At 47.6% G+C, this 18,723-nt stretch overlaps 1 protein-coding gene and 1 pseudogene across 1 annotated transcript in view; both read left to right on the forward strand.

The window, feature by feature from the left end:
- Positions 1–18,723, forward strand: part of ATRX (ATRX chromatin remodeler) — a 1,815,989-nt gene that overhangs the window by 231,892 nt on the left and 1,565,374 nt on the right. Inside the window, exon 6 of the mRNA XM_078688830.1 lies at positions 982–1,095. Within this exon, the coding sequence (XP_078544956.1) occupies positions 982–1,095 (114 nt within the window). The remainder of the gene's footprint in view (positions 1–981; positions 1,096–18,723) is intronic.
- Positions 2,301–17,784, forward strand: LOC144826866 (succinate dehydrogenase [ubiquinone] flavoprotein subunit B, mitochondrial-like; annotated as a pseudogene).

The raw sequence follows: 18,723 nt of genomic DNA on the forward strand, positions 1-18,723 counted from the left end.
TTGACCACCGCTAGGGAGGTAACTGCTTTACAATCTATTCATAAATATACCATCTGCAGCCCATATGCCTCGAACGGAATATGCTACTTACCAGTATGCATCTGTTCTTGGCATAGAGGGCTGCAGAGTGGTACATGCCCTCCCTGCCTCCCCGGAAACCTGTGTCTGTCCCAACATTATCTTATTTAGATACACTTACATGGGCATATCTTTATGTACTATACTACACTACTCCATCTAACCCTACTATGGCAAAACAATCTAAGGATGGAGCCGATGCCCATGCGCACTAACAACGAGAGGAGGAGTCACCTATGACGACAAAGACTTCTCCAGAAGAAAAACAAAGTGCAATCATCCGAGCCCAACACCAGATGGCGATCTATTCATAAATGTACCACTCTGCAGCCCTCTATGCCAAGAACAGATGCATACTGGTAAGTAGCATATTCCTTATTGGAATCACTTGCTCGCAGGCAGCCACTCTGGACGTAGCTCTCCAGACCCATAAATTACCCTCATCTCTAAAACTTTTATCCGCCAAATAAAAGGCCACAGAAATGGCTCCATGGCCTCCGAATGGTATTAAAATAAAACAAGCATTTGCAATGCAATAGGTATCGCATTATTAAAGTTTGAGCTATTGATGTTGCATTATTTAGCAATGCCAATAGCTTCAACTTTAATAATGCGAAACCTATTGCATTGCAAATGCTTGCTTGAACTTGTACTGGTGTTGACCACTCCATTGATATAATGCTTTGAAAACGTATTGTAATATTTCAAATATCCTCACCATGTGTGCTCAGGACTGTGCCTTAGCTCCCATGGACTATTGATAGTCTATTGAATTAAGAGTACAAAGTATTAACCTTTCATTTTTACACTAATACCGTTTAAACCATTTATGATCAGCATATTTGAGTTGAAGAGAAATTCAGGTTTTTCTTAACGAGACTGATAGGTTTTAAATTCTTACAGGTACTGTGGTGGTCCAGCCGGAGCCAGTGCGGAACGAAGATAAGGATGATTTCAAAGGGCCGGAATTTCGAAGTAGAACTAAAATTAAAATGGAAATCCCCAAAAAACGAGGAGGTAAATGGTGAAAAATGCTCTTAACATTTTGCACGAACAAGAAGGCTAGCTACTAGGAAAGTTTACTAAAATAAGATTGTGATGCCTTTTTGTTTGGGACTTTCAGTACCAAGTAGTCAAAAGGCAGTATTTTTGGGCAGTACTGGTATTTCCCACTGGCCTCTTGGGGTCGTATGTATTGCATAAATTCTGTTGGAAAAGTCATTCTTTTCAGGGGCTTGAGACTCCAGAGGTTAGCCAAGTCGAGCAGCCGGTACTTGGACTATGAGATGGAGGTAGAAAGTGTACAGGAAACAAACTCTAGTCAGAGCTAATATTTGTATGATAAATTGATCTTTATTTGCATGTGGGTGTAATATGGCAGTTAATAATACATTTCAACCATAAGTATTGGGCTTTTTCGATCTATTGTAAGAACCCTAACGGATCCTTAACATTTAAAACTCTAGGTAGTATTTGTTTATTCCATGGGGCCGTATGGTCTTCTATACAAAAAAGGGAAACTGTAGGTGTCATTGGCTGCCTTTAAAAGTGAACTGGGTTTGTTCTTTACTTCATGCCAGTCACGTGTACTTGCTTGGAAAAAACATATCAATTTAGATATATAGTTCCTCTACCTTCTTTCTAGACCAAAGTGCAGATTGGGACGACCTGGTGGGTTTTGCCTGATTTGGTGAGCTTGTCACACAAAGTCCATTAAAAATGTAAATCAATTAAAGATCACAAACTCTATCGTAGCAAGGTATTACTTGGTTGCCAAATGCAAAGTTGCATACTTTTTCACGTTGTTAATGGCTTTCTAATTTGGAGTTTTGCAGTGTGCATCTTTTCTGGATTAACATGCTGTGCATTATTCTGCGACATAGTGGTTTGGTCTGAAATTGTCAGTTTTTTTATTTTTTGTGTTAGGGCATCATTAACCATTTGCTACTATTTCCCTACTTAAATGATGTAAGATTAATGCCCTCGAAACCTTTTGATGTGATCGCCAGCTTCAAATTCTTTATTCTGTTGCTGGGTCTAGAAGCACAGACAAGGGCTCTGGAGAGAGAAAATTTCCATTAAAAAATTAAGGACACAGATGACTATGGTGATTACAGCCCAACTACAGACAGATGTGGAGAGATCGCAAAAGTCGAGTGAAAAAGACACAAACGGCCAAGTAAACATAAAATGATTTTTTGAACAAATAACATACTTTGACCATGTGGTTTGGGCAATGTGAGGGGTACGTAGCATAATCCCTTTAGATTTTGCCCCAACTGCCACATATGCACAGAAAGAAGGCCACTACCTTTACAGCCTCTTTTCTGAAGGACCACAGATCCGAGGGGTGTGCTGCATTTGCAGAAATTAAACCAAAGTCCCTCAAGTCAAGAGTAAAGCAGAGGTGGGTCCCTTTTGTCCCAGCAGAACCAGTAGTCTCAGGACATCATTATGAAGATACTGAGATGGCCCAAGTGGAAGATGCTAACGTTCAGTAGTTTGAGGAGCAAAGGACAAAAAGGTCCAAGAAGATGCCAAAAAAGCTTGAAATAAAGAAACGATAGTTAAACTATCCCTGGTGCACAGTGACTGAGCCAAAGAACTTTCAGTCGAAAAACACTAAACCAATCTCAATGCCCACTTGACCCAAGTGATTTTTTGGGGGCAAATTTGAATTCGGGTGGGGGCTGCCCAAAACGTTTTGAGGCAACATCAACATTGCCTATCGAAAAATGTTTTGGGCCCTTGCCTGTTGCGGGTACTTGGGCCTCCCACACAAGTGAGGCACCATTTTTATCGGGAGACCTGGGGTAACGCTTGGTGGTAGGAAATTTGTGTGAGCCCGGTGATGCCACACTTTCCCACACAAAAATGTGTGAAAACTTTTTTTTTTCAGCTAAAATTGAGGTTTGCAAGGGATTCTGGGTAAGGTAACGTTGGGGTACCCACGTAAGCCATACCTCCTTGGAAGCCCCTGGGTGTCTAGTTTTCATAAATGTGTGGGCTTGGTAGGTTTCCCTAGATGGCCGCCGAGAACGGGGCCAAAAACCCAGGTGATCCCCCCCCCCCCCCCCCCCCTCTCCCCCCCCTTGAAAAAGCAGGTGGTTTTGAGATAGGCAATTTTGATGTCGCCTCACTACGTTTGGGGCCCTTGCCTGTCGCGGGTACTTGTGCCTCCCACACAAGTGATACAAAAGGGGGTGGTGATGGACGGAGCATCTGAATCAATCAAACACTCACACCCAGTCAAAAGATCAGGGTTTAATCCATCACCGTTCTTTCGTCCACTCTGCCACCCCAGTTCAGACATGGCTATATGCTAATCAGTCTGACCCTGTGCCTCATGGGAACAGTCCAGCCCGAACTGCCAAGCCATGTCTTCCCTGGACCGGAAACAAGCTTCCGAGGACAGGTTTCAGGCATTCCAGCAGTCTTCAGCCCGGCTTGCTTGAATCCAGTGGCAACGAGGGGGGGCAGGACAGCAAGCACAAGCAACGAGGGGGGGGCAGGACAGCAAGCACAAGCAACGAGGGCGGGGGCAGGGGAGCAAGCACGAGCAACGAGGGGGCAGGACAGCAAGCACAAGCAACGTGACCTGGAGCAGTGGAGTAGCAAGCAAAGAAATTTGCCCCCCGAACACTGGCTGACAAATTAAATATGGCAAGGTTCAGTGTGCCCCTTTGCCCCGGTGCCACTGCACCTGCTGTACCATTGATAGCTGCGGCCCTGGCTTAGAGGAAGAGGGGAACAGGAACATTTAAGAGCTATGAGAATGAGCAGAGATGTGGGTGCTGTATGGAAAGGAAAAATAGGCCAAAGTGCCTTAATGAGGGAGTACAAAGGAGCATGTAATAGAAAACTAAAAAACTACCACCCTCCACTGTTCCCTGACTCACCAGATCTGAAGAAAGGCGGAAGGAGGAAGAGTCGCCCATGGTAGAAGTAGGGAGCCCGATCCAGGGCAGCCATGTCCTTCTTCCGAAGGAAAGGTGAAGGACCGTTGGAAGGGAAAGAGGTAGCTTTGGGGAAAGTGGTACTAGAGACCGCATGTGGACTTTGAGCCTCGTGGGCTCTAGGCTTGTGTGCCCGGTGTGGGGGGAGCGGCTGGGGCCGGGGCCGCTCTACCACCCTAAATGCCCCTTAATGGGTGGAGTCCCTCGTAGGCTCTACAGAAATGTGGCCCGTTGTTGGAGTCCCTCGTGGACTCGAAGCAGTGGCGGTGAATTCTTCGTTGTGGTGGCAATACGGGGTAGGCTCCCGTTTTCAATAACTACCGAGGCTTGGTGGGCACCCACTCGGTATATAAACAACACGGGCACAAGGTCCCTTGCGGGGTGGGCACCCGCTAGGGATGTTAAACTCCAATAAAGCGGGGTAGGTGCCCGCTCAACCCACGCACAGGGGAGCCCCACGCCGGGGAATCCCTCCGTAAGGGATCGCAGCTCCAGCGGCGCAATGCGCATCCAGCGAGTTATTTTTATTTTTAGACGCATCTCGTACTAAACAATGCCACAATTCGTTACTGATGCACTAAAATTAGCTCTCACGCCACAACACCAACCATCTTCTTTCTCTGAGGCGAGGCAGAAATGCCTCGGAGAAAGCACAGTAATTTTTCAGATTGAGGGGTGTGTTTACGTTCTCTCCTCTTCCCATTAGTTGGAAGGTAAAATTCCAGCCAATGGGAAGAGGCGAGAAAGTAAATAGAAAGAAGCTTTAAAAAACGCCCCCGAATCTGAAAAAGACGGGGCTTGGACCGAGTGACGCCCCTCTCCTCCAATGGCTGGCCAGCATTTACTAGGCCAGCCAATAGAGAAGAGGGGCGGGTTCCAAGCCCCCTCTAAGAAACATTAAATCTTCGGGCTCTGCCCACTGGTACGCAGTGTGACGGTCCTCGACCTAAAAAGGGAACAAAGGCTGCAGGCTCGGGCCGGAGATTCTTCAGGTGCGACCACCACTTCAAGAGGTAAGTTGGGATCTTGGCAAAGAGGTAGGTACCCCAAAGGAAGGCACAGGGGACCGTGGGCGCCGGGTGCAGGGGGGTCTTTTGGCGTTGGGAAAGCTTACCCTCAGCTGGTCGCGGTTGGGGGGGGGGGTCCCTGGTTCTGAGGCTGCAAGTGTCGTCTGGGTCGTCGAAGAGAGTATTTGGGCACTGGACCTTGGGTCCCAATCGCCGGGGGGATGGCCTCTTGGTCTTGGACCACTCGGGCACTGGCCGGGCTTGGCGGGTGCAGAGTGGGCTGGATTCGCGGTTCCTGGCTGGCACTAGGGGTATTGCTGTTGAAGCAGACCCTCTGCTCAGGGGAGTCCTAGTCTGTTAGCGGGTCAAGGCAGGCAGGTCCTCCGGTTTGTCCAAGGTTGCTGTTCGCAGGAGTCGCCGGGATTAAGGAGGAGCAGGTTCCAGGATCGACAGGTCGATAGAGCTGGGGCCAAGTCCGTTGGTGTCGTCCTGTTAGCAGCTGCACGGCGGGTCTTCTTCTTCTTGATCTTCTTTCTTCTTTTCTTATCGGGATCTGAGTAAGGAAGGTTCAGGGTGCCCCTAAATACTGAATTTAGGGGCGTTACAGGTAGGGCAAGGGCAGGGACCAATAGGTCCCTGTCCTTGGGTGGGTACACCCCCTAGCCTGCTCCTCTCCTGTGGGAGGAGGGCAGGAGCCGAACTGTGATTGGGCAGGGCTCCGCATCTCCAAGATGGCCGGAGCCCGGGGTTGTGCTTCACCTCGCCTCTCCCACCTGAGGGGTGGGTTTGGCACAGACTGGCACACACCCCTTCTGACGTACAGTTTCCCGCCAGTCTTCCCGCTAAAGTGGGGGTCAGAACTGGTGGGGCCAGTTGCTGAGTACAGCAAGTGGTCTGGAGAAGCTCTCGAGGGCGGCAGGCCTTTGAAGCTTTCCCCTGCCCACCCTGGGGGAGGAGACCTAGTACCTCGCAAAGGATGTGCATTGTTGCAGGCCCAGGAGAGCCGGGGGCTCTCCACCCAGGGGTCAGCAACATGTCTGCTGTGTGGCAGGATTTCAGACCAGACGGGGATTGTAGGTTAGGATTTCAGGGTGCATCTCTAAGATGCCCTCTGGTGCATTTTACATTAACTCCCACACTGGCATCAGTATGGGTTTAATGTGACAAGAAGTTTGATATCAAAACTTGTCAGTCTTCAATGGAGCCATTATGGTGCTGTGGAGTTCTTAATGACAACCTTCCAGCACCATATACTCTCAATGGCATCACTGCACTTAGTGCCCAGGAATGGCCCTGGGTACTGGAGGGGCACAGGGCTCATGCACCTGTGCCCACACCACTGGCATAGGGCACCCAGCTAGAGGGGTGACTGAGGTATGCCAGGGCAGTGGGTCTTGTGGGCATGGCTAGTAATGATATAATTCTACACTAATGTACAGAATTTGCACTCATGTCTCACTCTATTTTTATTTTTATCCTGATTTTTTTTTTTTCCTGTATGTGTGCAGGTTTCCGTTTCACGATCTTCTTTTTTTTTTTTCATCACTTATCTGACAGTATTGCATGAGTTATGATATCATTTGCGAGTGTGTAATTGTTAAATTTTAATTTTTATCCTCTCATTAACAGTGAGCACATATCACTTACACAGTCACTTTCATCGTGGAACATGCATACAAAGATCCAACACTATCTTACTTATCTGGAAACCCGTTTTTGTAAATCCTCACATAACCATTAAAACTTCTTATTTAAATTTTGTTAGTGTTTCTATTTTAATAAAATCATTTTTATAAGAATCATTTAGTTATCATTTGACCCGGCACGCGCGGGATTCGAACTTTGCTAAAAAGCTTCACAATTAGACGATACGCCTTTAAATGAGCAAAGCACACCGGGATAGCGTTTTTCGAAGTGCAGGAGACTGATGCGTGCACAAACTCAACTCGTGAAGGTAACAATTAGCTATTCTTTCAGATTTTAGGGGATATCGGAGTGTTTTCCTCCGCTTCATTGTTTACATTAGTCTTATTCTTTCATTCCGATACAGGACTTGAGGTCACAACTATAATTGAACATTCTTACTTGATGTTCATCGGTGGATACGTAAGTCTTTAGTCACGGAGACTTAGAGTCCATTAAAAGCACATGCTATCGGTAAGCGATCTACCACGGCAACTTAACTCATAATTTTAGCGTCTTTACCAGCAGATACATAAGTGTTTCTTTTTTTGATAATTTAGAGAGTATACATAATTTCAAGTGACGCAGTCTTAGCATCACTCAGACCATTCAGTGTTTGATTTTGGGCAGAGAAATTCTTCACCTTTACCGGCAACAGAACGGGTAAGAGAATAGTTCATTCAACACCAAGGGGCTATGGCAGGATGCTTGCATCCTCATAATACACAGGCACTAGCATGAAGAAGATAACTCCATCACCTTGCATCAGATATTAAATGCATTCAGCACTAAACACACATAATCTCTCACCATTCGGGTGTTTCCATACACTCTCTCATCGTTTCTTTCTTTTATCCTGACGCATGTTTCATTCACTTATTCATCTCATGAGTGCAAATTCTATTTCATAAATTCTATTCCATTAATTTGTAACAGGTGAAGGTTTTTGAGAGTCACAATGTACATAGCTGAGAGCTGATAGTAGCTAACTTTTGTGTTGCAGGTTTCCTGCGGATGATAAAATTGGAGGATTTTGCTGATATTTGAATCTTGTTCATTGTTTGTTCAATTATATTTTCTCCCCTGACGAAGGGTTCATATGTTGGAACCCGAAATGCATTGGGATTTTCGTTTATTTTAATCAGCATTTACCTTATTGTACTGTTGTTTGACGACACTTTAAAAATCTAATGAAATACATCAGATATTTCTTGTTGAAATTGTTTATCATTTCTCACATTTACTAATAATGCTTGTGAATATGCATTTACTATGCTGCCTCATTGAAATTTGCACATAAATTTTGAACAAGGCTTTGAATGCATATTGAATTAATTTGGTTTATTGTTTAAAATTTGCAAATAAAATTGGGAGACAACAGTCAGTTGTCCTTCAAGCTGTGCACCGTGTTCAGACTCTGATAGTCCAGAGCCTTCTTCACATTGTACACAGGGATATGTGCCATGTCTGCTCTTTGTTTAGTTCTGCACTCAGCCTGCAAAGGCAGTGTGTGGGTGTCACGGTACAGGCCCCCAAAGGGTGGCACAATCAGTGCTGCAGCCCCTAGGGGTCTTCTCTGGTCACCATGCCCAGGGTACCTAGGGTACCATTTACTAGGGGCTGATAGGTGGCCAGAGATGCCAAATGGGATTTAGTTTCAACACAGTTTTAGGGAAGGAACACAGGCCCCCTGGGTACCTGGTTATTATCGAAAGGAATTACCTGGCCACCAATTTGTGTGCTGCTAATTTATTCAGCAGATACAACATACAACACATTTAGTCATTGTATTATAATTGTATCAGATTCAAATCATTTTAAGGCAACAATTCTTCATTTTTTGATGCATTGAAGGAATACACCTCATTCTGCATTGTGTACCTTTGTGAACTCATAACAAAAAGAAATAAACAGTAAAATCAAGTCATTGAATTACACCAGTCAATACTATAGGTTGCCTGCCAGCGCTAAAGCTATTTTCATTGTACATGAGGCGCACTCAGTGAAAGCACATCAGCAGTTGAGCAAAAAGTGGGGGCATACCAATGCAAGAAAGATGGCTCTTTCTCACACCATCCCGCAACGTGTTTGACCTGCGCCAGGAGGCGCTTAAAAACTGCCAGTTGCAGCAGCAGCATTAGGCACAGGAACTTTTGTTGGGGGACACAAAAGGTTCTGCATTCAACTACAACAGTGGGTATATAGATAATGGATATTATTGTCCATAGTACATCAAAACTATATCTACCAAATGAGTCCCTGTATGAGTCGTCTTTGAGAAAAAAAAATCTTTTTAATCATTCAACAAAGACGACGACGCATACAGTGACTGATTTGGGAGATATTATTTTGATGTACTACAGACAATAATATCCATTATCTATATACCCACTGTTGTAGTTGAGTGCAGAACCTTTTGTGTCAAATTTTGTTCTGGGGATTTCCTTTTACTAGTACTTGGAGACGTAGAAGGGTCGCGTCTCTGGTTTGTTGCACCATGTTTACAATTTTTTTAAATTTTTCTATGTTACTCTACGGCTTTGACTGGTGCAGGATTTGGGTGCCTTGACCCTTCTCTGATTGTTAGGTCTCGCACCTGCGACGCATCGCGAAGCGATGTTGCTGCAAGACCTATAGACGTCAGCTCTGCTTACAACGAGCCAAGAGGGAGACGCGCAGCCTCCGGAATCGGATCAGGTAGCGCGCCCATTGCTCCTGTGAACATGCGCTCCCACTGTGAACTGTTGCCGTTAGCTATGTAGTTTTCAGTTTCGTTCACTCGCCTCCTAAAACCGGCTCCCTGGCACGCCCGCCCGCCCAGAGGAAACATGCAAAGTCGTACACGCACCTCTAACGCTGTTCACATCTGCCAGCATGCAGCCCCAGTCATCGGGCTGCTGTGCAGACTGTTCTTGGCGGCCTGCTCTGGGTTCCAATGCGACGCTCTGCAGGGCTCCCTCAGCATACGGGACCCCTGCAGAAACACACCCCGCCTCTCGGACTTCTCAAAACTTTCACTGCTACCGCAGGGCTCTCCCTTCCTCATGGGAGCCCAGAGTGAACGAGCACGACCAGCCTCTTCCGGCCGCATCACGGGCAAGGATGCCTGACTTACTGCTTTTGCCCCCGGGCTGCAACGGTGAATTAATTATTGCTTGTTTTAAAATATAGCACTGTCCTATCCTCTCTCATCAGCCCTTGTTGTGCAGTTTCTCATTGTTGTTTACCTCGCAGTCTAACCCATGGCACCCGCGCTGTCCTGGCTAAGCACTACAAAAGAGGGTGGTGATGGACGGGGCATCTGAATCAATCCAACACTCACACCCAGTCAAAAGATCTGGGTTTAATCCATCTCGTTCTTTAGCCCACTCTGCCACCCCAGTTCAGACATGGCTATGCAAACCAGTCTGCCCTGTGCCTCATGGGAACAGTCCAGCCCAAACTGCCAAGCCATGTCTTCCCTTCACCGGAAACAAGCTTCCGAGGACCGGTTTCTGGCATTCCAGCCGTCTTCAGCCCGGCTTGCTTGAATCCAGTGCCAAAGTGAGCAAGGGACTCACGTCTGAGCATACCCTGCCACACTTATGGCGGCCAAAAGTGGTGCAGAAGGGGGTGGTGATGGTCGGAGCATCTGAATCAATCAAACACTCACAGCCAGTCAAAAGATCTGGGTTTAATCCATCACCGTTCTTTAGCCCACTATGCCACCCCAGTTCAGACATGGCTATATGCAAATCAGTCTGACCCTGTGCCTCATGGGAACAGTCCAGCTCGAACTGCCAAGCCATGTCTTCCCTGGACTGGAAACAAGCTTCTGAGGACCGGTTTCTCTCATTCCAGCAGTCTTCAGCCTGGCTTGCTTGAATCCAGTGGCAAAGTGAGCAAGTTACTCACGTCTGAGCATACCCTGCCACACTTATGGCGGCCAAAAGCGGTGTTAGCGCGAATTCTGCGTTTAATCCTGTTTTACCTGCCCTGCTCCACCTCATTGTCTAGTTGATGACCATTTAAAGGGCGGCGAAGAGGTCTTGGCTTTGCGACGTCACAATAGTGGAATGAATCCATTCACTAAATTGAAAAACTGTATGCATCTATATCTTTCTGCCTATAAAATGTAAGGCCCTTTGTACGCAGGAAAAGCTAACCCTGTGTAAAGTCTATTCGCTCCCACTGAGTTAATTTTTTTCAATTTTAAATTCATTTTATGCGTTTTTATATAGTGCAAACTTTACCCGAAGGTAAGCGCTTCACAATAGGAACAGTAGTGATACATGAGGAGAACATTAGATAGATAGTAAGATAGAACATTGCTTTAAATATTATTTTATACATACCTCTTCCCTGTGATCTTATTTGAAAATGTTGGCTTGCGTGCTATGTTTTATCCTGCACACATTAAGTGTTTTAAATTAAAACTTAGTATGTTAGAGTATATGCCCCCCACCTCCCTCCCACCTCCAGCGAAGCCCGCAGTGCCCCCACCTCCCTCCCACCTCCAGCAAAGCCCGCAGTGCCCCCACCTCCCTCCCACCTCCAGTGAAGCCCGCAGTGCCCCCCACCTCCCTCCAACCTCCAGTGAAGCCTGCAGTGCCCCCCACCTCCCTCCCACCTCCAGTGAAGCCCGCAGTGCCCCCTACCTCCCTCCCACCTCCAGTGAAGCCCACAATGACCCCCACCTCACTCCCACCTCCAGCGAAGCCCGCAGTGCCCTCCCCACCTCCAGCCATGCCCTCCCACCTCTAGCGATGCTCGCAGTGCCCCCCACCTCCCTCCCACCTCCAGCCATGCCCTCCCACCTCTACTGATGCCTGCAGTGCCACCCTACATTTCTCCCGCCTCCAGCGAAGCCCGCAGTGCCCTCCCACCTCCAGCGAAGCCCGCAGTGCCCCCCCACTTCCCTCCCACCTCCAGCCATGCCCTCCCTCTAGCGATGCCCGTAGTGCCCTCCCACCTCACTCCCGCATGGGCCCTTTGGCCCTTTGGCACCCCTCTATTTTTCTTTTCTCTCTTCCTGTTGACTCCTGGCAAGATCTGGACTTGTATTTCCCTGGTTATAAGCAAACTGGGACTGCCTGTTGACCCATTCTACGTTACTGCTATGGACTATTGACGCTGGTCGTTTGTTTTTATTGCTCGCAAGCTTTTGGGTCTTTCATTTGTCAAATTAGTTATCTCCTTGTGGCAGCCCTTCTTTTGCTTTAATTCCTCATTTTACAGCTGCCGGACTACAGCTCATCGATTGCGTGTTAGTGTGAGCTACCTGTTGAGCCGGGCGCCTGTACCATCATCGCTCTGCTTTAACACTTTGTTCTACTTTTCTGGACAAGGGATACTTTGTAGTTGGTTTGGCTGTCTTGACCTATGTCCCCCGAAGCTCGAGGGATGGGGAAGAGAAAAACCATGGAGAGTACTGGCGGAGAACAAACGGGGAAAAGCAAAAAGGTCAGAAAATTGCTGCAACAGCCAGCCAGTAACTGCTTCTTAGATCGTATCGATAGCCTGATTAACGAGTGCGAAAGCATCTTAGGAACTGATCCAGCTACTGCTTTACACATCCCTTCTGGGAACCTCCTCCCAAAAACCCTAGCCCCAGTCGCTCACTCGCTATCCCAGTAATGTTTAAAAAATCACTCCCAAAGGGACCCTTCCATATGATCTGGAGGGACCACCTCACGTTTCACTCTCCCCTTTATAATTCCCAAGACTTTCCAAATGACATTACATCACAGCCAGATCCCATTATTCCATGTGCGGACAGGTTTGCTCCATTATTGGACCTGTCTGATGACCCCAAACAAGATATCCCCCAGCAGTCTCCTGAGACCATTGATGCGATCGCATCTGCATCAAATCCCGAATCGCAGAACACCCATCAACTCAATATGCTTAAAGCTTCAATCTGAAAGAGACCCGTTTTGAGAAGTTGGCCTGATATATAGTGCTCACTATTCTAGTGATCACTTTGTATCATTCCAAACAACCCTTATTGATGATTGGTTGTAAGTCAACCTGATAGACCAGCTATCCTAGTAACGTGGACAAAAGCAGTCTTTAGGCTAAACTCTAGAGGGCGTGTTAAGCCAGCTGTTTTACCATCACATATACCCTTTGAACACCAAGTGAAAGGACACCACACAAGTTGTTATAAAAATAAAGGATATTTATTAATAACAAGTCTACCCTGAACTCTTTATGAGTCTGGGAGCTAGGCACAACACAAAACTCTTAAGAAAATACTGTAAGTTGCACAAATAACACAAATGCCCGAGGGGCACAAAAAACCATATACTTTAAAAGTGGAATGCGAAATACTAGCAGGTAAGTAACACGATCCAGAGGCTTCAGGACCGCTAGGACTACCTTACTGAACCACCTTACTGAACCCTCAGGTAAGGAGCAGGAGGCCTAGGGAACCCGGGTGCAGAGTGGGAACTCTTACGCGGGATGCGGGACAAAGTCTATGGATACTAGCAATTCTAAAGTTACTGTTTCCGGACGAATCAGACTATGTAGACTAAAAACGACAAAGGATCTGGACACTAGGATAGTGAACCTGTGCTGGAGCACCGAGATGCTCGCGTTACCTAGCCCAGGGGCTGCGGCTGCATAGGGTTCAAAAGACGTCGGGAATCCTCGTTGTAGTCTATGGAGCCTGAAAGAAGATGTTGCTGGCAGGCGACCAGTGAAGATGTTCGGTGTGATCCAAGGCTGGATCCGTGAAGAAGATGACCTGAAAGCAGAGGGGACTCAGTTCTCAATCACTAGCCAGTGATTGTGTGGGCACCAGGATGGCACCGGATGAAGTCACCGCGATCAGGTGAGTGGGTGACGCTGGACTCTGCAGCTATACGGGCCAGGAGGCGTTGTCGGCGTCCAGGCTGGAGGTGCGAGCTGTCCCACGATGGTGTCTGCTGTCGGCGATGCTGGATCCAGGATTGGAGCAACAAGCCTTGGCAAAGGCAAGCCCACGCGGTTGAGTCAAGATGGCGTCTGGAGTGGACCAGGAGGGTCCAGGGTACTTCTTGTTGGACAAGGAGCAAGGGCCAGTCTAGAGGACCTAGACCAGCGGTGAAAACGTCGTGGTACGTCGTCAGGAGGGTCACTAGCCGTCGGGCAAGTGACCGGACAACGTGGCAAGCAGAGAGGAAGCAGAAGGGCACCACGCACATCTCGTGGATGCTGGGGGGCTGGACTTCGGTGCTGGAGCTGCTCAGGGTTGGGGCTTCTCAAACCCCAGTGCACTCACTCGAGGATCCCTCAGCGGTCATGCTGGTTAAGCGTCGTGCAGGTCTTGAAGATAGCCGGTCCCACGGGTCTCGTCGCACCCATGAATCTCAGCTGGGCTGATGATGCAGGTAGAGGTCCGAGATGGCAGGGAAACCGGGTCTCGTCGAGCTGGTCAGTCTTGATCCGGAGGATGGACGTGCAGCAAACCGCAAGCGCTTAGATGGTGCCTGCTGGTGCAGGGTGGCTACTCCTTAGCCACAAGGGAGAGTCTTCAGAGAGTGACAAGAGTTCCTTTCGTGGAAAGTAGTTCAAGTTTCAAGATTATCCAATTTGGGAAGGGTGCCTGCTCCTACCTGGGATACACAAAATCCTGTCTGGGATGGTGCTGGCACCGCCCCTGACAGGAAACCCTTTGTCCAGGCCTCCCTCGCTGGAAGGACTCCCAGCAGCAGGAGGTCAGACTTGTGTCTGTGGTGGCAGCATCCATTTTGTGTTGCTGAGGCTCGAGTTAGCTTTAACCGGGGTTCACAGTTACATACATGTCGTGTCCCTCTAGAAGGGTGGAATGCTACCCCCGTCGCCAGAATTGGCGAGGGGGTAGTATTCCAATTCGTATGACACCTTACTCGACATGTTTTGATAATGCTATGCCAAAGTTAGCATTTAACCGCGAGGATTATAATTAGGCTTTCCTGTTTTCAGTTTCTATTTTTGGTAAATTCTGGTGGTGTTTTTTCAGTGTTTTCCAGTGATTTCACTACCTCAAAAAAACAGTGCTTTTCAGTGGTTACTCATTTTTGCGCCATAAAAAACAACTGAAACAGTGTTTTACCGGTGTTTATGGAACGATTTGCTTTTATTATTGCTTGCTTTTTTCATTGATGCATGGTATATAGACAGTGTACATGAGATCCAAATACATTTTTACAAGTCAAACTTATTGTAGTACAGCATACAATATTTCTTCAGTGGGTGTTTGGTCATTTGCGCTTTCTCTTTCCTTCCCAATATCGCTAAGTGGTGTTTTTATGTGTTTTTGGACGGGTACGCCTACTCTGCATTTCATTAGTGTTAGTTGTTGCTCTCATCCGTGGTGATATTTTTTGCGGCAGCTATCGCTGGAAAACTGGCAATGTTGACAGTTCGCACCAGCTTGGGAATGGGGCGATGAATCCATCGCCACTTTTGCCACGCGATAGTCCCGATAAATCGGCAATGCGTCCTTGAGAATATGCCCCCAAGCTGCTTCCAGGAGCTGAGTAGAAGTACAGGGAGGTAGAGGGTACAGAGTCTAAATGTGCAACAGTGTGTCATGAGTGAGTAAATATACTTTATATAGTTTACATATTTACATAGCTCCCAGAGGCCCAAGTTGAGTCAAAATTGGCAGAGTGTAGCTGCAGGGGCTCTAAGAATGGGTGAAAGAACAACAGAGCCTTGTTGAGTAAATGGTCTTTTTAAAGACCTGTGAAGTACTCGGGAGAAGGTGCGGCTGTGGGTGTGGGTGTGGGTGCGGCAGACCACAACAGCTCCTCTCCCCCCACGTGAGCCAGGCAGGGGGCCTGGTGTTGCTCTGGCCCTTGGGCCATTCAGACCGGCCCAGAAGCAGTATTTTCCCTTCACACCTCTGCACCAGGCCACCACAGGCAGTCCAATGGGGGTGTAGATACAAGGGATGTCAGGCCTTCATTTCACCTCGTACCTCAAATTGAGAGTGCTCATATCAGGTATTGAGTTAGGGGAGCATGTGTAGTGAGAGATCCATTGGCTTCCCATGAGAGCTGTTCTTATCACACTCAAACATAATTGCCAAAGAGTGTATCACTCCGTACCTCTTTGCGTAGTGATCATGTTAATGCTAATATTTGTGCGATCAATTTTGTTTTACTTTTAAACGTCTTTTAGTTTCCCGTCTTTGCACCTTCTGTTGTCTTTTTGCAGATACTGTACACAGTTTGCTTTTTTATTTACGTTTGTGCTTCTTTGTTTTGCTTTTTTATTTTCTTTATTGCTTTTTAAATTGCACATTTGCTTTATTTGTTCATTCTTATTTTTAAATTAACTTTTACCTTTTAATATACTCTTTCTTTTCTGGCTCCCGTTTTCTTTTCCCCATTTTGAAATGCTTCTAACTACACACTGTGTCTTTCTCCATGCCTCTTTCCAAGCCATGGTGAAGCATTGTTCTGTGCCCGCACCTGTCCCAGTAGATAGTGCCTGCCTAAATGCTAGCAAAGAAAATATCTGTGTAATAACGCTATCCTATGGGATTAACTGGTGACAATGCACGCATAATGTCAGGGCTACCGATTTCTGGTCCTGTTTCTTTTTTTTTTTTTTACTCTCATAAAGGAAAAAAAAACACAAAGTCGTGGCATTACGGTGACATACAGCCTCGCCTGCAGTAGGGCTCGCTCCAGCGCCCGTGCACTTCTGAGCCGAACACTGTCTCTTTGAAGTGGCTGCAAATGTTACCTCTCCTTTCCAATTAAAAACACAGCAGGGCGGACCATCTGCTCTGCACGGCCTCCCCCGTGCCACTCTCGGCTGATGGTTTGTACAGGTACAGGCCACACGCAGAATTCTTGCGCTCACAGCCCTTTGCTACAGGTTCCACAGTGAAGAGATTTGTTTGATGAGTGATAACAAGTGTAAAGTGAAGTGTGAAAATGTCACAGTCGTCCTAAATTGAAATGTTTCAAAACTTTCATTAGCATATATTTGCAACGCAAGTGAGCTTTATATGATGTTGATGGGGTTGAAACAATTAACCACAACAGCAACTCTAATTTATTGATGGGGCCGTGGTGGACTGCAACTACCACAGTTGTCACTCGAAATTTTAATTTCACCGTTCCAGGAAGGGACAATTCTGTAAAAAGTTTCAGATTCGATTTCCACCCAGTACCCGGTGGTGGACCATGAATACGATGCCATTGTGGTTGGGGCCGGAGGGGCTGGTTTGTGGGCAGCCTTTGGCCTATCCGGGGCAGGGTTTAACACTGCATGTATAACTAAGCTGTTCCCCACCAGGTCTCACACTGTTGCTGCACAGGGTGGAATCAACGCCGCTTTGGGGAACATGGAATCGGATGACTCGAGATGGCACTTCTATGACACAGTGAAGGGCTAGGATTGTCTGAGAAACTAGTATGCCACCAACTACATGACGGAGCAGGCACCCGCCTCTGTTATTGAGCTGGAAAACTATGGCATGCCTTTCAGCAGAACAGAGGAAGGAAATATTTATCAACGTGCCTTCGGAGGGCAAAGCCTCCAGTTTGGCAAAGGGAGGCAGGCGCATCGGTGCTGCTGCGTGGCGGACAGGACAGGACAGGTCACTGGCTGCTACTCACCTTGTATGGCCGGTCTCTCAGATATGACACAAGCTATTTCGTGGAGTACTTTGCTCTTGATCTGCTGGTGGAGAATGGCGAGTGCTGGGTGTGATTGCGCTCTGCATACAAGATGACTCCATCCACCGCTTCAGAGCCAAGAACACGGTTATAGCCACGGAGGAAAGGGGGGGGGGGGATACGGGCGCACCTACTTCAGCTGCACGAACTCTCACACTGTAACAGGGGATGGCATGGCTATTGTCCCCAGGGCGGGGCTCCCCTGCCAGGACTTGGAGTTTTGTGCAGTTCCATCCCACAGGTATCTATGGTGCCGACTGTCTCATTACTGAAGGGACTCATGGCGAAGGAGGATTGCTCTTGAACAGCGAAAGGGGAAGCTTTATGGAAAGATATGCCCCTGTTGCAAAGGATCTGGCTTCGCCAGTAGGACAGTTTGCTGTGTTGTGTGGCACATATCTAGACTTCCCTTGCTAGTTAAGTGTGCATCCGAGGCCTCTCCCCTCCGCGCCCGGACTACCCTTGTGGAATCCAAAGCCTTCTCCTGTCGTTCCCGGGCTACCCTTGATACCAATGTGCGGTGCCCGCCCCCATCCCCCTCCCCCCCAACCCCGTCGCCCACACTCCTCTATTAACAAAGAGTCGTTAAGTAAACGGTCTTTTGGAAGACCTGTGAAGTACTCGGCCGCTGCAGTAAAACAGCAGACCACAACAGCTCCTCTTCCCCCCACGTGAGCCAGGCAGGGGGCCTGGTGTTACTCTGGCCCTTGGGCCATTCACACCTCGGCTTTCCATTTGCATAAGTAGTGTTTTTTTCCCCTGACACCTCCGTGCCAGTCGGCCCAGGCAGGCCAATTATTTGTATTATTTTGGCTCCATCAAGTGGACAAGAGACGCAACAACAATGAAAATCAGTCAGACTCGGTTTAAACCGGGTCAGCTGATTTTTCATTCGGTAGTGTATTGTCCAGCATAGTCGGTTTTAACCGAATTCTGGACAGCCTAATTATAATGCACTTAAGAGTATATGGTATAGCGTTCTCATGGAACAGCTATTAGGACTTGGTTCCACAAGCTGCAAACGGGCTCAGCTCATGCCAGAGCACCATCTCACATAATTCCAAGCACTCTGCCTTCAGGACTGATAAGGCCTTCCATAGGAGTGACTGATAGGAATATATGTGTCCATTTTAGGTTTAGATATAGGGAACTATATCTAAAGCAAAGGGTGATTACACCACCTTGCCCCAGCTGTCGTGCAGCCAGTTGTGTCTGTTTAGATGGCCAGCCAGGGGAGGCATAATACATGCTTCTGCCCCTGGTAGGCCCTGGGTACACCTATGCCCTGGATACCTAAGGTACACTGTACAGGGACTGATAAGGTGGCTCAGTACCAATTGGTAAATGCACCTAAGG

This window comes from Lissotriton helveticus, chromosome 4_1 (assembly GCF_964261635.1).
Source record: "Lissotriton helveticus chromosome 4_1, aLisHel1.1, whole genome shotgun sequence".
Classification (NCBI taxonomy): Eukaryota; Metazoa; Chordata; class Amphibia; order Caudata; family Salamandridae; genus Lissotriton; species Lissotriton helveticus.